Source organism: Ascaphus truei, chromosome 10 (assembly GCF_040206685.1).
Source record: "Ascaphus truei isolate aAscTru1 chromosome 10, aAscTru1.hap1, whole genome shotgun sequence".
Lineage (NCBI taxonomy): Eukaryota > Metazoa > Chordata > Amphibia > Anura > Ascaphidae > Ascaphus > Ascaphus truei.
The window spans coordinates 24,714,663-24,740,238 of NC_134492.1; the positions used below are offsets into that span (position 1 = coordinate 24,714,663).

General features: G+C 44.5%; 1 protein-coding gene across 3 annotated transcripts in view; it reads right to left on the reverse strand.

The window, feature by feature from the left end:
- Positions 1–7,102: 7,102 nt before the first annotated feature.
- The window catches only part of MOB3C (MOB kinase activator 3C), a 42,939-nt gene continuing 24,465 nt past the window's right edge, over positions 7,103–25,576 (reverse strand). For all 3 annotated transcript variants that reach the window (XM_075616253.1, XM_075616256.1, XM_075616254.1), the window contains exons 3-4: positions 16,864–17,066; positions 7,103–14,818 (exon numbers count right to left, since the gene is read on the reverse strand). In XM_075616253.1, the coding sequence (XP_075472368.1) occupies positions 14,789–14,818; positions 16,864–17,066 (233 nt within the window). In that variant the 3' untranslated portion in view covers positions 7,103–14,788. The remainder of the gene's footprint in view (positions 14,819–16,863; positions 17,067–25,576) is intronic.

A 25,576-nucleotide genomic window follows, 5' to 3' on the forward strand; every position in this document is an offset into this window, starting at 1 on the left:
ATTGGGATCTAAACCACATTGAGGAAGATGTATGAACATAAAGAAAGCCCAAATAGACATTTGTTTTGATACGTCTCTCTTGTTTTTTTTTTTTTTTTAAATGACACATCTTGTATTATTTTACTCATTCCTAAAGCAGCAGTCTGTCCTTGGCGTCCTATTTTCTTTCATATAGGTAGGAAGCAGGGTTTAACCGCAGCCGAGCTGTGTTAAGTTCATCTCTGGGGACCCCCTGGTTTCCAAAATAGCTGGGCCCGTGCCACCAGTTACTTCATCGTTTAAAGCCCCACGGGGCAATGGGAACCCACAATGGATTATATTGCGGCTTTCTATTGGCCCGCGTAATGCGGGAGGTTTAAGCATTATGCTATTTCCATGGAGGAGATGCTGCAGGTGGTATCTTCCCTGGTAAGTATCTTAAGAACCAAAGTGGAAGCGGAAAGTAACGCTCTTCAGCTCTGGAGACACCAAGCTTCCTATCTATGTAAAAAATAAAACAACCAAATGCCCATCTATGGAAGATAAGGAGATGTTGCCCGTTTTCCTCCCAAATCTTAGTCACGTTGGCAGTTATGTATGAAGGACTCAGCCGGGGTTTCCCTTGGCTTGTGGAAATATGAAATGATCCCCAATTGCTTTTATAAAACCTATTGTCTTCTCTGAATTGTACAGATTTCAACCCCCAAGCACTGGCGGATTTCCCATTAGACTGAGTAGACTAAAGCGGCAATTTTTTTATGTGTGTCTTATGTTTTCCATAGCAGGCCACCTTCTCCTGTAGCGTTGCATCATGATGACAATGCGGCGTCACATGCCACGTGACGTCTTTTGTCATGACAACGCGGCATCATGTGATGTCATGCCGAGGAGGATGCTGCCCCCCAGCCTACAAGCAGCAGAAATCTATGTCTGCCACTGCTCCCAAGGACTGAAGGTTTGGGGGTTCTAGACCAAACAATCGCTATTTAATAGAGGGCGAGAGTTGACAGGTCGAAAGCTGCCAAGTGTGATGAATGAAGATGGGAGATACATTCAACAACTCCCTCAGTTTCCTTCAGTTTGAGGCACCTGTGATAAAAGAACCATAATCTGTACTGACCACGGGAAGTGTGGCAGTAAAATCAATATAGATATATATCACCTATCTTTTATTGTAGTAGTGAGATACTCATAGTTTTTTTTTCCTTTCTTTTATTCATACTTTAAGGAATACATACATTTAAAAACATTTATTCAGAGACCAGTGGGCGCTTTTCAGATCTGGAAGACTGCTGGAATTACAAGAGTTAGGGTCCTGGTCTCAGGAATTAGAATAAAACAGTTCCCAGAAGTACAAGAGAAGCGAAAACGACCTTCAGAAATATTTCGATACCTCGCCTACATGTTTTGAATCTCTATTTAGCGATCAATACCTGGAAAAGGGCCTGATATCCCCTCTATATTGTATCCTAATCAGCTCTGAGGCAGATAGCAAATGCGCCGTACATGCTGAAATGGGATGAGGAGCTGGGAGAGTCACTGGAGGATGAGGACTGGGAGAGACGCTCGAGGATGAGCTGGTAGAGTCGCTGGAGGATGAGGAGCTGGTAGAGTCGCTGGAGGATGAGCTGGGAGAGTCGCTGGAGGATGAGGAGCTGGGAAAATATATGGGAAGCTCAAATATGCACTGTTTTTAAGGAAAATCCATCTAAATTGTTATTCCGATTGTATATGACCAGGGTTGCCACCACTCCGGGTTTTACCCGGAGACTACAGGTTTTGGCCACATATCTCCGGGCTACGGGTTAACCTGTGAAATCTCCTGACGGGGCCTTGGCTCTTACCCCTTCTCCTGCGGCTGCAGCGGCATCTCCCCATGCAGGGTCCTGTCAACATGGCTCTGTGACGTCAAATGGTGTTGTGTTGCTATGACAACGGCCCGCCACGGCAACATTTGGCATCATGTTACAATAACAATGAGATGTTACTTTGTCATGGCAACTTGATGCCGCATGGTGAGGTCCCATGATGTCCCGTTGTCATGTCAACGCGGCGCCATTTGACGTCGCGGAGCCATGTTGATGGGGCCTTGCAGGAGGAGATGCTGCCGCCGGAGAAGGTAAGAGAACTAAATATATAAATAAAGTAAATAAATGTAAAAAAATGAAATTTAATTGCAAAAAGTCTCTGGGTTAGCCTTTAATAGAAAATGGCAACCCTGTATATGACCCTAGTTCGGCTTCATGCTATATATAACTCCTACTCTCCAACTTGTTTTAGAGGATGTGGCCAGAATGGCTCGATGTCACACATATGGTGGTCCTGCCCAGTATTGGTTCCTCTTTGGAACCAGGTATTCCAGCTCATAAATTTTATATTAATTATCAATCTGAGACCAGATCCCTGGATGGCCCAACTGGGCAGACCAGTTCCCGATGTCCCAAGGGCATCCGCCAAATTGATCAACCATATCCTTATGGCCACCATATGCTGTATAGCTGCATCATTGAAAGAACAGGACACTCCTACCATAACCAGTGTGTAGTGCAGAATTTGGCACATCGCCTTAATGGAAAAACTGAGTGCTGTTTCTTGATTTCTCCATGGGGGAAATATTTTGGTTTGTTTATGTGTATGGAACAAGCACCGGAAAATAACTTTTGTAATTGGAGTGCCAGCTGCCTATGTTTCCTTGTATATATACGATGGAGGTGGAGGTTTTCTGTCGCCTTTTTCACCCACCATAACTTAAATTTTTTTTATTTATATATATATATATATATATATATATACAGTGTATACATATATATATATATATATATATATATATATATATATATATATATACAGAGCCAGTCAGCACACTGATACCAAGCATGAGGCAGATTCTAGTCCCATAGAGATAAACAGCATAGTTACCAGTCCGTAAACTAATAAAGGAGACAGCATACAGCAAGGAGTAATCCAAAAGTGATGTATTCAAAACACACTGTTACACGAAATGCCAACGTTTCAGTCCCACGGGGAGACCTTCCTCACGGCCCTGTCCACAGCCTAACGTCACTTCTGGGTCGCACGAGAAAGGGGGAAGAGAGGTTACCAGCAACAACAGCACAAGTCAGGGCAGGTGATCGACTGAGGACTACTCCCAGGAGAAAACCACTCCGGCTCGACAGCTGAATAGAGCAGTGAACATCCCCCCCTCCATCCCATCTCAGACAGAAGTTTTGACATGACTGAGTGACCAGAGGAAGGTGTATGAAAGAAGCCATTTGAGTCACTGGACGCTGTGCATTATTTGTCTTATTGCCCTGCAACGTACCCCAAGTCGGCTATTGGACATATTGCATCTCTCTAGACTTATGTTCCCAACAAAAAAAAGGTGAAAATCTAATTTGCAAAACTTTAACTATAAAAATCTATACAAATCTACTGAGATCTTCCAGAGAAACAAAAAATTAAAACATCCCCAAAAAGACTTGTATGTGGAGTACATTAATTATCCGAGCGGTGGATGGGTGCGGTGTTTACCTGTCAGTGTGTGATTCATGATCTGTAATCTCATGCCTAATCTAATCATCATGCCCACATCTCATGTACCAGACACATGCTGTCAGAGAGGAAAGGGAAGCATCTGCTTGTGCTACTTAAAGCCACGTTTTTCTGAGACGATTCAGATAAAAGGTATTGTCTTCAGTCAGAGCATGTAGCACACACAGAGATAGATGGTATAACATTTTATAACCTTGATCACAGTAGATGTCACTTTTGGATCAGTGGCTGGGCTCAGGTTTTTGTGATCTTGTGGTCATAGTGCTATTGAAAAGTAAAAGTACAGCGGTTGATTTCAGAAGCATCAAATCCCGTTAAACAAAGTGGTCAAGCAATGATCTGAATAAGTACTGTAGTACTGTTCCTGGCATCAAACAATTCTGAATGTCTTCAACATTGGAGAAAAGCTATTTAAACCATACCTTAGAACAGGGGTAGGGAACTCCAGTCCTCAAGGTCCACCAACAGGTAAGGTTTTCAGGATATCCCTGCTTCAGCCCAGGTGGCTCAATCAGTGGCTCAGTAGAAGACCTGACCTGTTGGTGTCCCTTGAGGACTGGAGTTGCCCACCCCTGCCTTAGGACGTTCTATGTAATATGTATGCTTAGAAAGCAGAGAGGGAGACATACAACCTAAAGTAAATCAATTATTCGTTCAATAAAAGGTGGAGCTGTGTAAAAAAAAAAGTAGCGCTACTATGGAGCTGTAATTTAAAAAAAGTCTCGGCACTGCCATGCAAATGTCCAAGATGCACCGGCACTCCACGAAATACATCGAAAAAAGTTCACAGGATCCTTCCAGACATTTTTCCGAATCGTCCGCTTTAATGAAAAAATATTCTTGTATGCAGAAAAAAAAGGATTGGTTAGAGTCATAGTGCCATTGTGAAAAAGTCAAGCAACGTTACAGGGCTCCTTTTCCCTTCCTCAAGCGTACAGGGCCCGAGCACAAGGACATGGTCATTCTATTGATACTAAAGAAGAAGTGGGTGAGTGCTGGTTCAAATGTGTTTTTCTAAGTTCTCAATACCATCACACTCCAACCACAAGGGTCAAGCAACTATTTGGACATTTCACTAAGTGCCCATACTTGGTATCACACCTTGATCTGGTCTTGACTGCCATACAAGTCAATGGGGTTTGATATCCAGCTTCAGGTAACCCATGCCCGTGAGAATAGAATGGGACAGACTGCTGCTAAAGTTGACTACACGTTAGGTTTGTAATATACAAAGTAGTTTTACTCTCTAACACCCAGTACCATCATTACACCCAATAAAACTGGCCAGGTCCCAAAACCTGAAGTGATTGGATTTAAGGGCATGTCGGAGCACTAAGCAAATGTTTAAATACTGAGGAAATAGTTCCATGTCTGTCTGAATTTTATGCAGTCTCGGTTTTTAATATGTTGAATATATTGAGGTCCGGTTAGTGGCCTGTGTTTTCTGTTATTCATTAAAGCCCCTTCATCAGCAGAGGGGTCAGAATGCAGACTCTGGCAGCAAATGGGTTAAGAATTACATGCACTGGATGTTCATATTCACTAAACAATTCTTTGTAATCCATTAAAAAAATATATATATATATTTTAATCAGCTACAAACCCCATTGCTCTGCAAACTTGTGGAGCGGTACCCTAATAACCAGCGAGTGCTGCAGTAATGACGCCATTGGGTGCCATTGTGTTTGTAACCAGTCTTTCTTATGCCAAGAATCTAATGAAAATCAAGCTGTGTGTTACTAAATTAACGAGCATAATCCCATTGTGGTGCAGTTCTATCTCTGACAGCCAGGAATGTCTCACTCCATAGGATTTATTAGCTGCACTTTTATGTTTCGGGGGGGGCGGGGGGGTGGATATATATATTTGGAATGGGGAAGGCTTTTGGAAAATCCTCTCACTTTAGTTTATGGTTTGAAAGTGTGATTCCAAAGGACAGTCTTATTTGTTACGATGTAAGAAGTGCTTGGGAAGGTCTCTGAAAACACCTTTATAAATCTGCTCGCCATCCAACCATTAAAGAAGCGATCGTCCCACCTTCCGACATTTTAGTTGCCATTGTCTTTAAAGGTTGGGTTTCCATGAGCATAGAGGCCCTGGTCCAACATGTGGCTGTTACCAGCTCAACACATATTTGTCCCGGTTCTTCTTGAAGAAAAATATGGCCAATCAATGAATAAGGAAAATGTTGGATGTCATACCAATGTTGTGCCTACTCTGCCCGCTTGCACAATGCTTTGCTCACACCACTGGCAGAGAAAGGGTTATATCTGGCTAAGTTAAAAACTCAGAATATTTGTCTGTGTCCCATTATGCCCAAACTATAAGACCTACAACAACCAAACGCTAAAGGATTACTTTATGTATCAAAATAAGACGACTGTCATGGTTTAGATCCTTTTGAACACTCCGTAGGGGGTGCTTCTAGGGACGTTAGGTTCCATGTGGGACCACATCTACTATATATTTTGGAAAATGTTTTGTTTGTTCGTTATGCATTTGGACACCTCTTAACCTTGCTTTGGCTTCTTCCAGAGAGGGTAAGACCCATGGGAAGCATCATGACGTCACGGACTAGGCCCCTAGCTATAAATACTAGCGTGACAAATCCATAGAGGCACCTATCTGGCATTTACCCACCAGTCACTGTATTGTATTGTATGTCTTTATTTATATAGCGCCATTAATGTACATAGTGGTAATCAAATAAATAACAGATAGTATAGAGCTTACAGTCTAATTGTTAGGTAGAGAGAACGTACAGAGACAGTAGGAGGGAATTCTGGTAAATGCATCTGCAGGGTGCCAACCTTTATGTATCATGTGTCCAGTATTATCCCCAGTGCTATTCATGCGCTTCTTTAAGTGTGTCTTAAGGTGGGTCTTAAAGGTGGATAGAGAGGGTGCTAGTCGGGTACTGAGGGGAAGGGCATTCCAGAGGTGTGGGGGCAGTCAGTGAAAAAGGTTTAAGGCGGGAGAGGGCTTTAGATACAAAGGGGGTAGAAAGAAGACATCCTTGAGAAGAACGCAAGAGTCTGGATGGTGCATAACAAGAAATTAGGGCTGAGATGTAAGGAGGGGCAGAAGAGTGTAAAGCTTTAAAAGTGAGGACAAGAATGGAGTGTGAGATGCGGGATTTGATCGGAAGCCAGGAGAGGGATTTCATGAGGGGAGATGCTGAGACAGATCTAGGAAAGAGTAGAGTGATTCTGGCAGCAGCGTTTAGGATAGATTGTAGGGGAGACAGGTGAGAAGCAGGAAGGCCGGACAGCAGGAGGTTACAGTCATCAAGACGGGAGAGAATGAGGGCCTGAGAGTTTTAGCAGCCGAGCAACAGAGGAAAGGGCGTATCTTTGTTATATTGCGGACGAAAAAGCAACAGGTTTTAGATATGTTTTGAATGTGAGGGGCGAATGTGAGAGAGGAGTCAAGTGTTACCCCTAGGCAGTGTGCTTGGGCAACTGGGTGAATGATCGTAGTTCCAACAGTAATGTGGAAGGAGGTAGTAGGGTCAGGTTTGGGAGGAAGTATGAGGAGCTCTGTTTTTGCCATGTTGAGTTTAAGGCAGCGGAGGGCCATCCAGGATGATATAGCAGAGAGACATTCGGAAACTTTGGTTTGTACAGCAGGTGTAAGGTCGGGTGTTGAAAAGTACATTTGTGTGTCGTCAGTATAGAGGTGATATTTAAACCCAAAAGATGTTATTAGGTCACCTAGAGAGAGGGTGTACAGAGAAAAGAGAAGAAGTCCCAGTACAGAGCCCTGGGGTAGCCACACAGAGATCAATAGAGGAGGAGGTGTAAGCAGAAGAGACACTGAAAGTACGATGGGAGAGGTAGGATGAGATCCAGGATAGAGCTTTGTTCCGAATACCAAGAGTATGGAGAATGTGAAGGAGAAGAGGGTGGTCCACGGTGTCAAATGCTGCAGAGAGGTTGAGTAATATGAGCAGAGTGTAATGACCTCTGTCATTGGCAGCATGGAGGTCGTCAATTATTTTAGTGAGGGCTGTTTCCGTGGAGTGAGCAGTGCGGAAGGCAGATTGTGGAGGGTCTAGGAGAGAATAGGTGCTGCTGGTTACTATATGCCTCTATAGGATAATAGCACATTGTGCTTGGTTTAATATTATTTTTAATTGTCCTCACTATTTCACCTACAGTACAGTCTGGTCCCCATTATTTTAATGCATACCTATTAAATGGATTTTAATTTACCCACTATACCTCACACATAGGTACCAGTACTGCTGATTTTTATCTGTATATCTACTCGTTATCCTTGTGATTGTCTACATGTAAAGTAACTTTCCCACACACAGACATTGAGTGCCCGCAACAGGGCCTTATCCGTTTTGGAAGCGTCTATGCTCCAATGTTGTTCTCCCCTCTGTGTATCTAGTGTTTTCCCTAGTGCACCTGTCTGTCAGTTTGACCCCTGGTCACTGTGGGTAGAGCGGGTTTATCTCTCGTTTGTTCTCTATTAAAGAAAAGTGATGAAGGGGGTAGGGGTGACACGAGGAGGGGAGAGATGAGGTTGGTTTCTTTGCATTCCAGAGCAGCGTCAGGTAGTTTCAGCTAGTAACAAATATTTGAAGGGTACCAAGGCCATCTTTTGGCATCTCAATACATAATCTCCATCATGCCAATGAGCTTTGATCATGTCAGTGCTCAGTGGGAAACGCACCGTTTTTGATGTGTTACTGGACTGTATAGAAGCAAACAGGTTAAAAAGGTGCAATTCCCATAAAACCGATTTTTGCGAAAAAGCAACTCATTTTGTTGTTAATATTTTCTATTTAAAAATCTAACCGGGCAGTAAAAAACTTTCCTTTTTAGCCCAGAGCTTCCACATCTTGTTCATTGGCCCTGACACCGTAGTTAACGGGTTAATTGGCCCTGGTGTCTGCAGAATGTGTTAATGTAAAGCAATATTGCACCCAGTGTAAATAACAACTACGATTTATTGTATTTGGGTTTCACAGACAGCAAAGTTGCGAATAAGTCAGCCTGCAAAGACCAAAAGATCCATAAACAAAGAAAATACAAAGCATGTGGAACCCTTCTGGTGAAATACTGCACGTTCTCTGACTCATCCAGGCTCCATCTGTCAAATCTGGCAGTTCAACGGAATGTCAAAAGAATAATTAGAGTGTGTTTACAGAAAACCTACCAGGGATGACTTAATCAGCAGCGTCACCAGATTCTTTTACTGTCATCTTGAATAAATCAATACCACGGAGGTGGATTTCCCCTACGCTGAAAGATAATGCCTCTCCCACGCAGCTCTATCAGGTTGGCTTTGGGTAGCAAGGGTAGGCTATGTGTTGATTTGCATGATAAAAAAAAAATGCATACTTTTCCATTTCTGTTGCAGATATTAGTGAAATTTACCAATATTCACCCCAACTATTTATTTATTTTTTTGCAATATTTTAACATACGTTTGGATCGCAGTGGTTTCTGCCATATGCAGTTTTTTGGTAAAGATTTTATATCCTTGCAACTTTTCTTTACCAGCTTCACAAGTTTGTATACATGCACAAATATTTCACCCATCTTTAATTATTTGTACATACAGTACTAGCACACTCCAGCTGTCACGTGTTAGAGTTTAATTGATAGAATACTATTTTCTTGGCACGTTATTGTATAACAATTGTCACTATATAGTTTTTGACTCATTATTATTATTTGCCTGTATTTAGTCTCTCATCTATTCACGATGCTTCTTTGGTGATGGAGTTAATGCAGCAATAAAGAAAGGAAAACTCCTTGGGGGGGGGGGGGTCACAGTCTGCATTTGACAATACATGGGTTTGTTCAGGAGTATTTTCCTGGAGCAACAACACTTCGCTAAGTTAAGAATGAATGACCCTTAATTTAACCCCGGCGTATAAAGTGATTGGATGAACACAGCTGGCCAAGACGAGACAAGTCAGAAAGGTGTTTGTACCCCTGCATTGGCAGAAAAAGTGGATCTAACATGCCAGACAGCATGTCCGAACACAAAAATAAATACTTGCTATCTAGATGCGATTTAAAAATGAATGTGCACTAAATGGTCACAAAATCTGCACGTAACACATTATTTGGGAAATAAAGACATTAAACTTCTATTTCTCTTGACCTATTTCTGCATACTGGGATCCCAGTCTCTCTTTCTACTTGGATTTACAGACCAAATTGAAAAGCAACCACATTTTAAACCAGAGTCCTTTTCCAAAATGGCACCCAGCCTTGTTGAAGCTTCCCCTTAGATGCAGCCACTTATTGGCAATGGTGGTCTAGTTGGTAGCTTGAAAGGAGCACTCCCATTATTTTCACTGCAATCTGCCCCTGGTGCTCAGGACCTCAACGTTTCAGTCCCTCCTTGGACCTTTGTCAAGATGACAAACGTCCAAGGAGGGACCAAAACATTGATCCTACATTAAACTCTCACGCTTAAACCAAGAAGTCTGGAGTGGGGACTGTTGCTTTGCTTATTTAAATGGTGGTCTAATTGCCATGGAAAGTCTGATACCTTTACAATTGAAGCCAGGTCTTGCAGCCGAAGAGCTGTGGATGGCATGACAGGACATTGCAGAGCTGTTGTCACACAGCTGTCTAAAATAATGGGAAGGAGCGGTACCCAAAGCAGCTGGCACAATAGAAAGAAGGATGTCGCCCATGAGGCCTGATTCAGGGTTATTATTATTGTTTATTTAGAAAGCGCTATCATATTCCTCAGCGCGGAACAATGGGGGATCAGTGATCACATAAACAGAGTGACATACACAATTAGAACAAATAAACACTTACCAATACAAAAGGTACTGAGGGGCTCTGCTAGTGAGAGCTTACAATCTAGAGGGAATAGGGGCCACAACTGAAACAACGTAGCTGCTCATTGTGAGACTGAGTATGCTTCAGGAGTGTGGGGGTGTGGATGTCAGATAGGCTTCCTTAACGAGATGCGTTTTGAGGGAGCTTTTACAATTCTAAAAGCTGGGGGACAGTCTCTTGGTGAGTAGGGAATTCCAGAGATAAGATGCAGCACAAGAGCAGTCTTATAGAGCGGAGGCTATGAGAGAGGAGGAGAGGTGTAGGTCATGGGCAGAACGGAAGGGGGCGTTTGGGTGGGTGCTTGGAAATGAGGGCTGAGACATAAGGGGGAATAGCAGCATTTTGGGCAGGAATGGCCAACTGAAGTCCTCAAGGGCCACCAACTGGTCAGGTTTTAATATCCCTGCTTAAGCACAGGTGGCTCAATCAATGGCTCAGTCAGATTGACTGAGCCAATGATTGAGCCATCTGTGCTGAAGCAGGGATATTCCCAATACCTGGCCTGTTGGTGGCCCTTGAGGACTGTAGTTGGTCACCCCTGATTTAGAGCTTTATATATCAGAGCTAGAATTTGAAATGTAATTCTAGAGGATACGGGAAGCACGTCTAGGGCTTTGCATAGTGGAGCAGCAGATAAAGAGTAGTGAGTGGCAGCAGCATTTTGGATGGATTAAAGTGGGGAAAGTTGTATGATGGGAATGCCTACTTGGAGGAGGTTGCAACAATCAAGGCAGGTCACGCTGAGTTAGTTATTTAAGGTTTACGGTGATGTCTTGCATGATGAAAGGGTGTATTCTAGTGATATTTCTTAAGAGGAGTTGGTACTGTAGGTCTTAATGAGGGATTGAATGTGACGAAGGAGAGATGAGGAGAGAGGTGTTCCCTAAGCAGCAGGCTTGGAGTGTTGAAATGATTGATGAGTTATTAATGGTCAGGGAGAGTTTGGGTGTATGTTGACCATAAAGGAGGAAAAGATTAGGAGTTCTGTTTTGGACAGATTAATCTTCAGGTAGTGGTGGGATAGCTAGGGATACATAGCAGAGACACAGTTGGTGAATAGACATAAGAGAAGGAAAAAGCTATATTTTACTTTGGGTGTGATACTGAAAGCCAAATGAGGGTACAGGCAGTCCTCGGTTATCCAACGGAATCCGTTCTGCAAGTAGCGTTGGATAGTGAAAGCGTTGTAAAGTGAGTCCCATGTTAATCAGTGGCGGTGAGCGTTAGATAACGCATTCCGGCGTCGAAAAACAACCCTTAGTGTTGCATTGTAAAGCGTTGGATATGCCATTCATTGTAAAGTGAAACGTTGGATAATGAGGACTACCTGTATTAGTTTACCAAGAGAATAGGGTATAGAGTGAGAAGAGCAAAGGGCTTAGGGCAAACCCTTGTGGGAGCCCAACAGAAAGTGGTAGTGGAGGGGAGACACCAGAGAAAGGAATACTGAACAAGCGATTAGAAAGATAGGACATGAACCAGGGGAGGGCTGTGTCACTTAGTCCAATAGAGTGGAGAGTGTGAAGGAGAAGGGGTGATCAACAGTGGCGAAGGTGTAGAGGGCAGAAGCCAAATTACAGAGAATTGAGGGAGTTGAAGGAGAGAATGTGAGTAAAGCAGTTGTATACAAGCTGCTCAAGTAGCTTGGAGGCAAAGGGGAGAAGAGAGAGAGGGCGAGTCAAGAGAGTGTTTCTTTAGAATGGGTGTGAACAGTGCATATTTAAAGGAAAATAGGAATGCATCAGTGGAGAGAGAAAGGTAAAAGGTGAGTTAAGGTGGCACCTATTGTGCCAGAGCGGTAGCGAAGAAGATATGAGGAAATAGGATCAAGGGGGCAGTTTGAAGGGTGAGAGGAGCATAGAGACCTCCTTCATGGTCATAAGGGGAAATGAGCTGCGGGTGGATTTTGGTGTGCAGAGGGAGGTGGTGCATGTGCAGCCTGGTGTAATGAGATGTAATGTCTGATAGTGTCTATTTTGTGAGAAGAGTAGTATGTTGCTTGGCAAGGGAAAGGGAAGTGTTGTAGGAGGAAAGTAGGAATCTGCTTTATTTTCTCAAGTGGTGTTCAGCAGTGAGGGAACATTTTGTGGAAGTAGCGGTTGAGTTGCTGTGCTATGGAGGTGGCGGCTTAAAGTCTGGGCTGTATGGTGGCAGGAGCTGCCTTGTCTAGGACTGATGAAAGTGTACTATTGTGTAGAGAGCGAAGGCATTGGGCTGTCAATAGAAATGTTACATTCTACCAGGATGAGAGGAGGTGCATCCGAAGAAAGGACTATTTAATCTGGTAGTTCTGATTGGCCGGCGATGCCGGACAATCAGATCAAAAGGTAACTCACTGGTCCTAAGGACGGAGTGTGAAAAAATACCAGATCAACAACAATATAACATGAACCGGTATCTAGTGCAACAGTAAATTAAAATAATGTGCACTAAAATAGGAGAGTTAATGTAAAAAAATCTGAATGGGAGGATACCGAGCAGAGCACCCCACCTGACGCCGACTGGGAGGCAAACTCTGAAACCGCCCCAGTGGACTCGGCGTACGTGAACTCTGCCCGAATACGGGAGTGCACCAGCGCCCGGAATACTGCCACGATGTTTGTTGGGAGGATGCCAGGGTTGCCTCTATATATGGAGAAAAATATTATAGTGCTTTTTTGTACTAAACAAATAGAGTTGTATCCTATATTATCCCACCTTCTTTGTGCTTAATGTCCTCTGAGAGACACCCTCATAGTTTTGCCTCTTTGAGCTTCTACGCCTATAAAATGTTGAATAAGGATACAAAACACAGACCACAAAAAAAATATATTTTCTGTAATAATTAAAGAAGAAAGCACAAGATAAGCAAGAACACAGCTCTGCTGTCACTAATTAATTGCAAAGAAAGCAATTACATTTTTTTTTACAGCTTGACAGGGAAATTAACCAAAGGTTGTAGTTTCAGAAAATGGTTTCTTGAAGCACAAAAAAATATTGTTCTCTTGTAGAGAGAAATTAAACTTCCCAAAACACATTATAAACAGCAGTGTTATCCTGCTGGAAAACATTATTCACAGCGCAAGTCAGGGAGACCCAAACGTTACACAGTGAAATGTTGACTCTATACTATTAAAGCGTCTGAAAATGGTATTGAAAAAGAGAAAGACCTTCTCAGCATGAAATGTTCATACTGTATATAGGAAAAAGTGTGTTGTTGATCCAGTAAAACATATGACAGCTACAAGTACACATAACTGGAACCAGCATAGCTTTCAGAACCCCTCCCAATCTTATTTACCGTATTATCATATTCTGGTTTGTATATGTAGATTTTGTTAAGAGCATCAAGGGACCAACTTTCCAAATTCTCCTGTTGACATCTTAATGCCAACGCCTGCTCGGCTCAGTACATACCAGATTCTCTCTTGCTCCGTGTTCCTTCGTTAATGAACTTGGGGGAACCCTCTTAATAGTTTTCAGTCATTATTTATTCCAATCAATTGGGAGAGGTAAGAAAACTATGCAAAGGGTGTTTGTATTTCAGCTGTGCATTGTGCATGTAGAAAAGATGATACTTTCAGATTGAATGTAACAAACATACAGTGCTGATTAACAAAAATATGTATCATTGGCAGATTATAAAAACAGAAAATGAACACGGCGGGTTGGCTCAAAGCCAGGAATTAAATCCCACCCAGTTAGTGGGCCGCTTTCTGACACCTTCCCTTGGGATTGAGTTTTCATTGTCGGCTTGCTGAATACTGTAAGTCTGTGGTACTTCCCATAGAACCAAAACGAAGCAAACACACAGGAACCCAAACCAGTTAAATAGATTGATTTCTAGCTACTCGTGACTCAATTTGATCCAACCACTTCTGACATTCAAATTAACCTCTTCAGTGCTGTGCGGCTTTGCTCTGCAATTCTTTGCACGCGCTTTCAGCTCTGAAGTCACTTTATCTTCCCTCTTAATACAGAAAACACACCAGGAAGGACATGTTCTGGAGTCAAGTGGCAAACCTGCACGCAGCAGGTGAGTGTGAGTGGCAGCCTTTACCCCTGTGCTGCAAAGTCTTTCAACTCCAACATTTTCAGGTAATTAGAACAGTTATTTTAAGACACTGAGGTGTTTTAACTCTTCGCTGCGAGTGTGGGATTTGCAATGTGTTGCGGGTGCCTAAGGCAGTGACAAAGTTAACAACGTGCTGCTTTACACTTGAAATCAGACCATGTTTGAAGCCTACTAAACTGAATAAATAAATAAATTAAATAGGGTTCTCCTTAACCCCTTTGGTGCTGGATGTCCACAAAGGCAGGGAGTAGAGAAAGGTTTAGGTTCTAGCTTGAATCTTAGGAATTCACATTAGTTGGAATGGAAACATTAAGGCTGCAGGTCCCAGTCCCGGCTCAGTCCCGTACATTCACAGAGCAACAAGGTCATCTCAGCCGCAGCGTCAGTGGCAGATCCGCTCCGTCATTTCTCTCTGCAAATACAAAGGAAAAACGTCGTCAACGTAAATCGCCAATACCAAAGTTCAGCCAGGTTTCTTTTTGCCGCTCTGAAGATACGTTATGTAGTAACATGATGTGTCCTTGTGTTCTCAACGGCTCCCCCCACCCAGGCTAAAACAAAATGCTGGGTATCTCGCCTGTTGGCTACAAGTCCTCTGGCGACTAACTCTCTGTCAATTTAGAAGACACTTGAAACTTCAGGCAATGACCTGGCCTCTCGATTTCTGAAAGATAATATTTTTTAAGTTTTGCACTCAACAATTTATCTTCTAGCACCTGACCTACAAATCGCAGACAAGGAAAATGAAGGGTTTTAGTGCACAAATAAATCTATTACACAGAGGTCAAGAGTGAGAGCTGCTTTTGCACTGATTTTAATAGCTCACCTAAACAGCTCGGAAGGACATGTTTAAACATTAACGAGCATCTTGGGTGAAGGTCAATATTAGCAAATAATGCTCCTGTCTATAAAACCGGCTTTGAAGTGTCTGTATAATTTGTATGTCAGATATGGAAGTATTAAACAGGAGATGCACGTATGTCTCGAAGCCTGAATTATGGTTTTAGACCTGTTCCCACACAACAATGTGTTATGTAGCTTTTGAATTCCACAGACATGGTAAAAAAGCCATTTTTTCCTAGTTTGTAGGCAGGGAAAGAACATCATGGCTGATACTGCTTTGAGACCAAGGCACATTTAATTTCGCCCTTGGGCAAGTGACATACATATATTTATACACAAACATATAACACATTTAAAATACATAGCTGTCTATTCTCTCTCTCTCTCCTCTCCCTCCTCTCTCCACTCTCTCCACTCTCCCCAGTCCTGGTTTATGTATTCATTTGAAATAGGTTTTTACCAGGAAAGCTAAAGTAATACGTTCTTGTGTCCAAACGAGTTTCCTACCATTTCTACTGACATTAGCAAAAAACATTGTGAAGAACGTTCAACTGAACAGGTGGTGCAGTGTTTGTTTAACTGCAGCAGATAGGAAGGATTAATCATCATCATGACCTCAGTTGTTATTGAGAGGGGTGACATGGTAATATGCCATACTGCTAGAAAGCCATGTGGATACATACATGAAGTATGCAGCTGTATGACATGCTCTATGATAAATACATGAAATAGTTGAAAGTGAAAATGTTGATGCTTCTTCCTTGCTACCTGGGTAGTCTTTAGAAGCTGGATAAGCTTTCCAGGGATACTAGCCACCCTCTCTCCACCTTTAAGACCCACCTTAAAACACACCTCTTTCACTAAGCATGTGGGAAGCTCCGTTGGCTGATACTATACATCTCATACCCCTTGCAGGCACACTTACCAGAGCACCCTCCTACTGTCTCTAAGTTCTCTCCACTTACCACTTAGATTGTAAGCTCTTCAGGGCAGGGCCGCTTTTTCCTTATGTCTACTCTTATGTTTGAAGCGCTTATTCCCATTATGTCTCCTATTATTATATTACATTTATTACTGCTGTAAAGCGTTAGGTACATGGATGGCGTTATACAAATAAAGATATACATACATACACTGATTAGTAGGTTACAAAGCCCCATCTGGAGATATGTATCCACTTCTGCAACTAGGTTCCAAGATTCTGGCATGTCATCAACAGTTTTAATTGGCTCGCCATTAATTAAGTTTAAACTCCCAAGAAAGGGAGAAAAAAATTACATTAAAAAAACCTTCAGAACCAAGAGACTCCCGCAGGAGAGACCAGGGCGGTTGTATACAAATAAATCAATCTTATATATAATATTTATGGAGGATTGCTACTCCACATAGATCATAAATGACAGAAACATTATGCTGAAAATGGTGAAGGTTGTCTAATGGTTGAGTGTTTGGTGGACAATCCCCTACAGTATACCTTTAACTCCTTTCACTGCCAGTGTTCAGCAACACATGGCAAAGCCATTCATTGCTGGACCCTCTGGAATTGAAAAGGGTTGTTATCAGCACAGTATAGGAGTGTGATGCCCAGTCCCTGTGATCTGCCCCCTCTCTCACCAGTGGCTCCAGTTCCCGGTGGTTGATCAGGCTGAACTCCGTGATGAAGTAGTAAAAGTGCTTGTAGCAGGTGTTGACGTGAGCCTCGGCTCCAACGCTGATGATGCCATCGAAGTGATGGATGTAGACGTGGACAAACACCCGAAACAGCCTGGTGAGGATCTTGGTGCAAACCTGCTGGAAGTTCTTTGGAAACGGGACACCTGCGACACAAACAGAGCCAGAGGAACAGGTAAGAGCGCCACTTTCACAGCTGGGACCAGTGATACAAGTGTAGCGGCACTAGGTGGTACCGAGTATCACTCCTTCATACCAATACTTTATATATTTAGAATCGTACAGTTCCACTTACATTTCCTTCTTTTTAACATTCTCTCTCTGTAAATAGACCAGAAATATTGTATACAATAAGGTATTGTATAATCGAGGTCCATATTGGTTTGCCCCGGTGTACAAGAGATATGAAACACATAGTACTGTACCACTACTTTTTTTTAAAACACTTTGACCAGGGTCCCTCCTATGAATACACTGCAGATTTAAAGGACCAAGTTAATCACTGTGCCTGTTTTGATGGCGTTCTAATTACACAGCTAGCTAAAATTTCTGTCTCTACAGAAGCCTCAAATTTAAGTGATTTCTTTAATCTCATTTTTTTTATTGGACACATAGATTTATGAGTTTCAGTCTCCCCTGACCAAGTGAATTTTCTCCCGCTTTAAAAAAAAAGAAGAAATATGATTGTCATCAACAAAACCCAAATGAATGCATCCTATTAGACTATCCTCTGAAGCCAACTTCTCCCTAGAGCCTGCTGATACTTCCTAAGTCACTTGTGAGAGATGCAATGTGCTTTATACGGTACTAGCTGAGAGACCCGGCGTTGCCCGGGATGTAAATGCGTAATAGGTAGTATTATTTATAACTCGTGGAACAATAGGTGAGTATTTGTTGTAAAGGTTTCGGGGGGGGGGGAGAAAGGGGAGCGGGGGGGGAGAAAGGGGAGCGGGGGGGAGAAAGGGGAGCAGGGGGGGAGAAAGGGGAGCGGGGGGGGGGGAGAAAGGGGAGCAGGGGGGGGAGAAAGGGGAGTGGGGGGGGAGAAAGGGGAGCGGGGGGGGAGAAAGGGGAGCGGGGGGGGAGAAAGGGGAGCGGGGGGGGGAGAAAGGGGAGCGGGGGGGGGGAAAGGGGAGCGGGGGGGGGGAGAAAGGGGAGCGGGGGGGGGAGAAAGGGGAGCGGGGAGGGAGAAAGGGGAGCGGGGGGGGAGAAAGGGGAGCGGGGGGGGAGAAAGGGGAGCGGGGGGGGAGAAAGGGGAGCGGGGGGGGGGGAAAGGGGAGTGGGGGGGGGGAAAGGGGAGTGGGGGGGGGAAAGGGGAGTGGGGGGGGGAAAGGGGAGTGGGGGGGAGGTGGAGAGCAGTGGGCATATGTATTATCATAATTTATGTATGGGCATTTCCCCCCCCTCCTCCGTGCGTCCATCCCCCTGCTGGTTCGGCTGGTGGCCCCCCCCGTTCCCCGTGACTCCCCCCCGTTCCCAATGACTCCCCCCCCCCGCTCCCTGTGACTCGCGCTCCCCCCCCCCCCACCAACCTCCCCCCGGCGCCCGCTTGGTCCCCCGATGAGCCGTCCTGCTGAGTGAGGCGTGCAGGCAGCTGCAGGAAGCGCCCTGTGTGGGCCTAAGACTCGCGCTCCCCCCCGGCGCCCGCCCGATGTGGCGTCCGGCTGAGCGGCGGTAGGAAGCAAGGGCCCTGTGTGGGCCTAAGACTCACGCTCCCCCCCCCCGGCGCCCGCTCGATGTGGCGTCTGGCTGAGCGGCGGTAGGAAGCGCCCTGTGTGTGTGGGCCTGAGGCTGAGGCGGGACGCGCAGTGGGGCTGAGGCGGCATGCGCAGTGGGCCTGAGGCTGAGGCGGGACGCGCAGTGGGCCTGAGGCTGAGGCAGTGACTTACCTGAGCGGGTGGTAGCGCCGGGGAGGTAAGGGAGCGGCTGGGGTAGGAGGGCCGCGCTTCCCGTCCGGAGCCAGTGCAGGACGGCGCACGTGAGGGGGGGGGAGGGGGGCGGACAGAGGGTGTGTGTGTGTGTATAGAGCTGCTGTGTTGTGTGTGTGTGTGTGTGTGTGTGTATAGAGCTGCTGTGTTGTGTGTGTGTGTGTGTGTGTGTGTGTGTGTGTGTGTGTGTGTGTGTGTGTGTGTGTGTGTGTGTGTGTGTGTATAGAGCTGCTGTGTTGTGTGTGTGTGTGTGTATAGAGCTGCTGTGTTGTGTGTGTGTGTGTGTGTGTGTGTGTGTGTATAGAGCTGCTGTGGTGTGTGTGTGTGTGTGTGTGTGTGTGTGTGTGTGTGTGTGTGTGTGTGTGTGTGTGTGTGTGTATAGAGCTGCTGTGTTGTGTGTGTGTGTGTGTGTGTGTGTGTGTGTGTGTGTGTGTGTGTATAGAGCTGCTGTGGTGTGTGTGTGTGTGTGTGTGTGTGTGTGTGTGTGTGTGTGTGTGTGTGTGTGTGTGTGTGTGTGTGTGTGTGTGTGTGTGTGTGTGTGTGTGTGTGTGTGTGTGTGTGTGTGGCCCGTCACTCCGCCTCAGGCCAATGAGAGGTGTGCGGGGGCGGCCCAAGGGACCAATGAGATTTCCCCTAGGGACACCGGACATCCAGGCAGGCAAACATACAGTGCTTTCACTAATATAGTATATAAGATAAACCTTTGGTAAATAACACACCATGGTCCATATTCTTACTGCAATCCAAGTTCCTAAGACTTGGTGCCCCAGCAATTGCCAAACCAATTGCTTCCATAATCAACTCTATTCTGGCTGCAGGCCATATCCCTAAGACCTGGAAAACTGCCAGAGTTGTCCCAATCTTCAAAAGTGGGGACAAAAACTCTGTCACAAACTACAGGACAATCTCTCTTCTCCTAATACTATCCAAAGTCATGGGAAAATGTGTTCACTCCCAACTAAGCGATTACTACACCAAAACAAATTCCCCTTGCCAATTCCAATCTGGCTTTCACCCCAAACACTCCACAGTAACTACTCTCCTAAAAGTTTGCAATGGGATAAAGTGTGGAATGGAACTGGGACAACTCACTGGTGCAATATTCCTAGATTTTGCAAAGGCTTTTGATACTGTTGATCATGTTATCCTGCTTAATAAACTCCAGTGCTCTGGAATAGGGAAGCATGATTTAAACTGGTTTCATTCCTACCTATCAGGTAGATCCCAACATTTGTTTATCTTAGGCTCCAAGTCCAACCCCTTGGATACCACCTCTGGTGTCTCGCAAGGCTTTGTTCTGGGACCCCTACTCTTCTCAGTGTTTATCAATGATCTTCCTATAGCTTGTAAGGGAGCTGCAATACACATGTATGCAGATGACACAATCTTATATGCACACAGTCCTAGCCTCTCTGACCTTGAACACATCTGACTTTTCGATACTTGAAAATTGGATTTCCCAAAATAAACTGTTTTTAAACACTGACAAGACTGTAACAATGGTATTTGGGAACAAGGCTAAATTTTAAAGCTTCCAATGATCGAGCTCCAGATCAGAACCAATGCTAGCACCACCCTAACTCCTGTTACTAGTTTTAAATATTTGGGAATATGGCTTGACTCCCACTTAACATTCGGGGTGCACATTGATACCCTGACACCCAAAACCTATGCCAAACTAGGAGTACTTTATAGGAACAAATCCTCCCTAAGTCTGCTGTCTACACCCTAAACCCACCTTTGCAAACTTGATACCCTCTACAATTCAATATGCCGTTTTGTCCTTCAATGCAATTGGAACACACACATCACTGCGAAATGCTCAAAGAACTAGATTGGTCATCACTTGAGTCTAGGCGCAAAGTTTATCTTTCCTGTCTTGCCTTCAAATTCTTTCTGGGCAAGCTACCCATCTATCTGAACAAGCTCCTCACCCCTACCACATGCAGCACTTATCATCTGAGATCTGACTCCAAAAGACTGTTCATGGTTCCAAGGTTCAGCAAAGTATCTGCCCGCTCCTCCTTCTCTTACCGTGCACCCCAAAACTGGAACAATCTACCGGAGACTCTCACAGCTGCCACCAGTCTAAGTTCGTTCAAAGCGAAAGCTGTCTCACATTTTAATTTGGTCTGTAACTGTTGCATACGCCTATAATATATATTATCTCTAACTGTGCATGCTTGTATATAATGTATACCCTGTTCACTAATATAACTGTATTTGTATCCATGTATTCTTTGTCATCTTAACTCTATGCCCAGGACATATTTGAAAACGAGAGGTAACTCTCAATGTATTACTTCCTGGTAAAACATTTTATAAATAAAAATAAATAAAATATTCAATATGCTTTGAACGCGGCTTGTAGTCTTTGAAATGGTGAGGCCTGGCTCGGGTGACAGTGCTAGCAAACTGACCTAGGACACGTACCCTCACTGTAAGTACTAAGAAATTAGACTGTAAGCTCTTTGGGGCAGTTATTGTGTCACTTTTACATTACACTGTCATTTGATCATTATTATATTTACATCGGCTTTGTGTCTCTCTCAAGTATCTTCTTCATTTGTTAATTGGGGAGAATGCTGCTAAGCGACCCCTGTCCACGGGCAGGATGCTCCTTTGCGTGTGAAATCCATACGCATGACGAAGGTTTCCATAAGCAGTAATCAGCCACCTTGGCTTCTGTGGATGCTTCTTCATGCTAAGTCAGATTGAATTCCCAGAACCTCTAACACAACATGGAAAACAACCCCCGAAAACAGAATGGAAAACAACCTTACAGCGCATTGCACAGGGGAAAGGGGGGGACTTATTTGCTCTGAATTTCTGACTCTGTTTATTTTTCTTTTCTCAACCCCTTGAGTGCCAGAGGAGCCGGGAATACAGGGCTTTGCAACACATTGCAGGTACGCCTAGCACTCAATGGGTTAACACAACCACAGGTTTATTTATGACAGCGGGTGCTCACTTTTTCGTAGCAGAAGAAAAGGTTTTATTGAAGTACCGTGTTTGCCCGATTATAGGGCGACCCCAAAAATAAGGCGACCCCTTAATTTTAAAAGCAGCTGGAAAGAAAACAGTTTATACACACAGTCTCTCTCTCTCCCTCTCTTTCTCTTCAGGCCCTCAACGTGGAGCTTTACCCTCTTCTCTCCTCTCTTCAGGCCCTCAACGTGGAGCTTTACCCTCTTCTCTCCTCTCTTCAGGCCCTCAACGTGGAGCTTTACCCTCTTCTCTCCTCTCTTCAGGCCCTCAACGTGGAGCTTTACACTCTTTACCCTCTTACCTCATACATCCGACTGCTGATTGGCTCACAAAGTGGGCGGGCCCTGATTATAAGACGAGTATGTACTTTTCAACTTTATTTTTAAAAACACCTCACCTTATAATCGGGTAAAACCTGTAGTTACATTATCGTTGCTTATGGATCGTACGGCTTCAAGGCCGCATCGCTAGGCCCCAACTAACAATAAACACACATGGCTCGGCACTGGAAGGACCTTCTAAATTCCCCATGTTGAACACACCGATGCCGGACTTCATGAAGCCTTGATGCGGGACATCGCACTCAAACCCCTGGTGACTGCCATTGACTTGAATGTCAGTCGCCATCAGATCGGGCACGAAGTCCCGCGTCGCGGCTTCATTACTCCCGCCCAAAGATCCAACCTCAGAAAATGAGCTCAGGCTGTGGACTAGTAAAGTGCACCTGCTTTTGTTTAACCCCTTTGTTGCCAAAGGACCCTGGACTGGCCTGTGCTACCTTCATTACAACTTTAGTATATGTGCTGGGACTGAAGCTGGAGATGTTGTATAAACCTCAGCAGAATAATTTAATTTATTTTAATATTCAGCCCCTGGGGAGGAGAGAAGTTCTGGAGCAGGACAGCTCTGATCTTACGCCCAGGATCCCTGTTCAGAAGTTCTAAACCTTCCCCTCATCTTCTCCTCTACATATCAACTTTGATCTCTCGTTATGCCCCCGCTTGTCTCCTGTGTTCTACCCACAACTGTCTCCTTTACATCCCTTTCATCCCTACTGCTCTCTCGCCTTAAGCCTTTTTCTCTCACTGCCCGTTACCTGTGAAACTCACACACACTCAGTATATACCAAGCACCCTCTCTCCTCACCTGTAAGACTAACCTTAAAAATCACCTCTTAAATGAAGCACTCCCAATAGCCTAGACTCATAGCTACTGTCCCACACCCACATTCACTCCTACCAATGACTGCCATCTACTGCACTTATTCCCTCACCTCACCAGCCATCATCTTTTGTTCCCCCCCCCCCTTGGCGGCCGTGACGGCCGCTCAGGGGGCCCGGCCCGGGATGCCAACCCGACAGACCCCCCTGTTGGCGGCCCTGCCGGCAGCCGCTGCGCTCGGCATGCTGGGTTCACGTAATAGCCGCTTTTCAAAGCTTCCGGATCCTGCAGGCCAATAGGAATCCTTGAGTTTTCAGGTTTGGCTTGCTATTGGCCCACGTGACCTTTAAACTTTGCGGCGATATCGCCACCCCATACGGAGGTAAAGATCGCCGGGAGCAGGGGTTCCCCGGAGCTGAAATTAATGGGATTCAGCTCGGAAGATCCGCTGCTTCAATACTGTGTAAAACAAATGTAACTGGTCAAAGCAGACGAGAATCACATTTTCCTACCAGGCTTCCTATTATTTTCTATCCATCAAAACATGACTATGTTTAGAAAATCATATAAAAGCTTCAAACAGACTCATTGTCTATTTCTAACACACATATGAACCGCATCGAGATCCCCTGAAAAGCACTTCAGAGGACCCATTAATATTCTCTCCCTCTCCCCCCCCCTTCCCTCTCCTCTCCACCCCTCCCTTTCTCTCCTCCTCCCTCTCTCTCTTCTCCCCCTCTCTCTCCCTCCCGCATTGTGGAAGAATTTCACTGATTGATGAAATACTTTTCTCTTATTAAATCAAATCTAGATTCACATTGCTTCACCAGCTGAGATTTTTATTTCTTATTTTATTTCCTTAGAAGTTTTCATAAAAGCGATTAAAATAAAAAAACATCCCTGAAGTTTGGGACGGGAAAACATTTCAAAAGGCCCGAGAATAAAGACTTGGATACAAAGAAACACATCTATGAGAGTTCTGTTTCAGAGCATTTTCTATCTCTATTGGGGGGTGGGGGGGCTCATTCTCAAGCCCCCCAAAAGGTCAGATTTTCAGGGTATCCCAGCTTCAGCACAGGTGGCTAAATCCGTCCCCTGCTTCAGCACAGGTGGCTCAATCAGTCCCTGCTTCAGCACAGGTGGCTCAATCAGAGGCTCAGTCAAAGAATGTGCTGAAGCTGGGATATCCTGACAATCTGACACATTGGGGGGGGCTTGAGGACTGAAGTTGTGTTAAGTCATTTTTTGTAATGTTAATCTCAGTTAAGATCTCATAAACGCTGTCGTGGGTATTCGCTAAAGTCAGAGATTTTTCTGGGGGGGGGGGGAAGGATGCAGGCATTTGGAGAGGCCCCACGCCCTTCCCCAAGGCATTTTAATTAAATGCCGGGGGATCGCGTGAGGCCTCTGCAACTTTATACTTACCAAGATTCAGACGCTCTGTGACGCATTGCCATGGCAACGCGGCGTCAGATTAAGTAATCCCATAATGTCAAATATGTAAGAAATTGCTGTAAGTGTCTAAGCACCACCATACATGGGAAAGATCCCAAATCAAGAGATCTACAGACTAGTAAATAACCCAGTGTTTTTTTTAACAGTTTGCCCTGTTGTGTGTATTTGGGGAGCGTCGAAAGGAGATGTGAGGGAAGGTGGTGGGCAACTGTAGTCTTCAAGGACCACCAACAAGTCAGATTTTCAGGATATCGCCACTGATTGAGCCACCTGTGCTGAAGCAGGGATATCCTGAAAGCCATTTTTTTTTAAAGTGTAAGCATGGAGTTATTTAAAACTGTTGTCAGCTTCTCCATCTCCAGCACAAATCTCACTTTGTCTGTGAAATCCTGGAATGTGGGCGGTGTGATCTGCTTCCACTGGCGTGCAGCGGTCAGCAGGTGATCAGTTAGCTTATTTGTTTTACGGAGGAACATCTGGGACATGTTTGCCATGTATTATTATCACAGGTCACTTGGTGCATCAATTCCCATCCCACGTTTTATCTGTTCTCTAATTGTGACCCAAAAAGGTATAAATCAGTGGACATGTCCAAAAATAAGGGGAACGCGAGTCTTTGTGTGCACAGCCTCTTCTGCGTTGTGCCATCGCTCCTTTGTAAATGTGTGATAATCCAGCCGAGGGACAGATACCACCTCTTAATTAAAGCTGCAGTTCAGTCTTTTTTTTTTTTTTTTTTTACTTCAATAGTTTCATGTGTGCAATCTCTAATCACCTAAAGATCAGTATAGTTACAGCTCTATTCGTTCTCCATGTATTGATCGGCGAAATTTGGTGACATAATTAGTGAAGGGATCTGTTTATATTCTGCTTCAGTCCGTCAGTGGAAGCTCATGAATATTCATGAGCACTCCTGCACTGACATGTGCTAGAGGGAGGGCAGGGCTGACAAAGGGGCGTGCCAGGGCTTGTGACAGGACATGAAGGGGCAGTGCCTTAGCAAATGGCTGTTAAAATAGAATACAAGAAAATTGGTGTTTCAAAGTTGTTTTTTTAAAAACAGAAAATGCTAAAAGTATTTTTTCTTACTACAGAACTGATTTATTAAAAAAAAACACACATGCAGG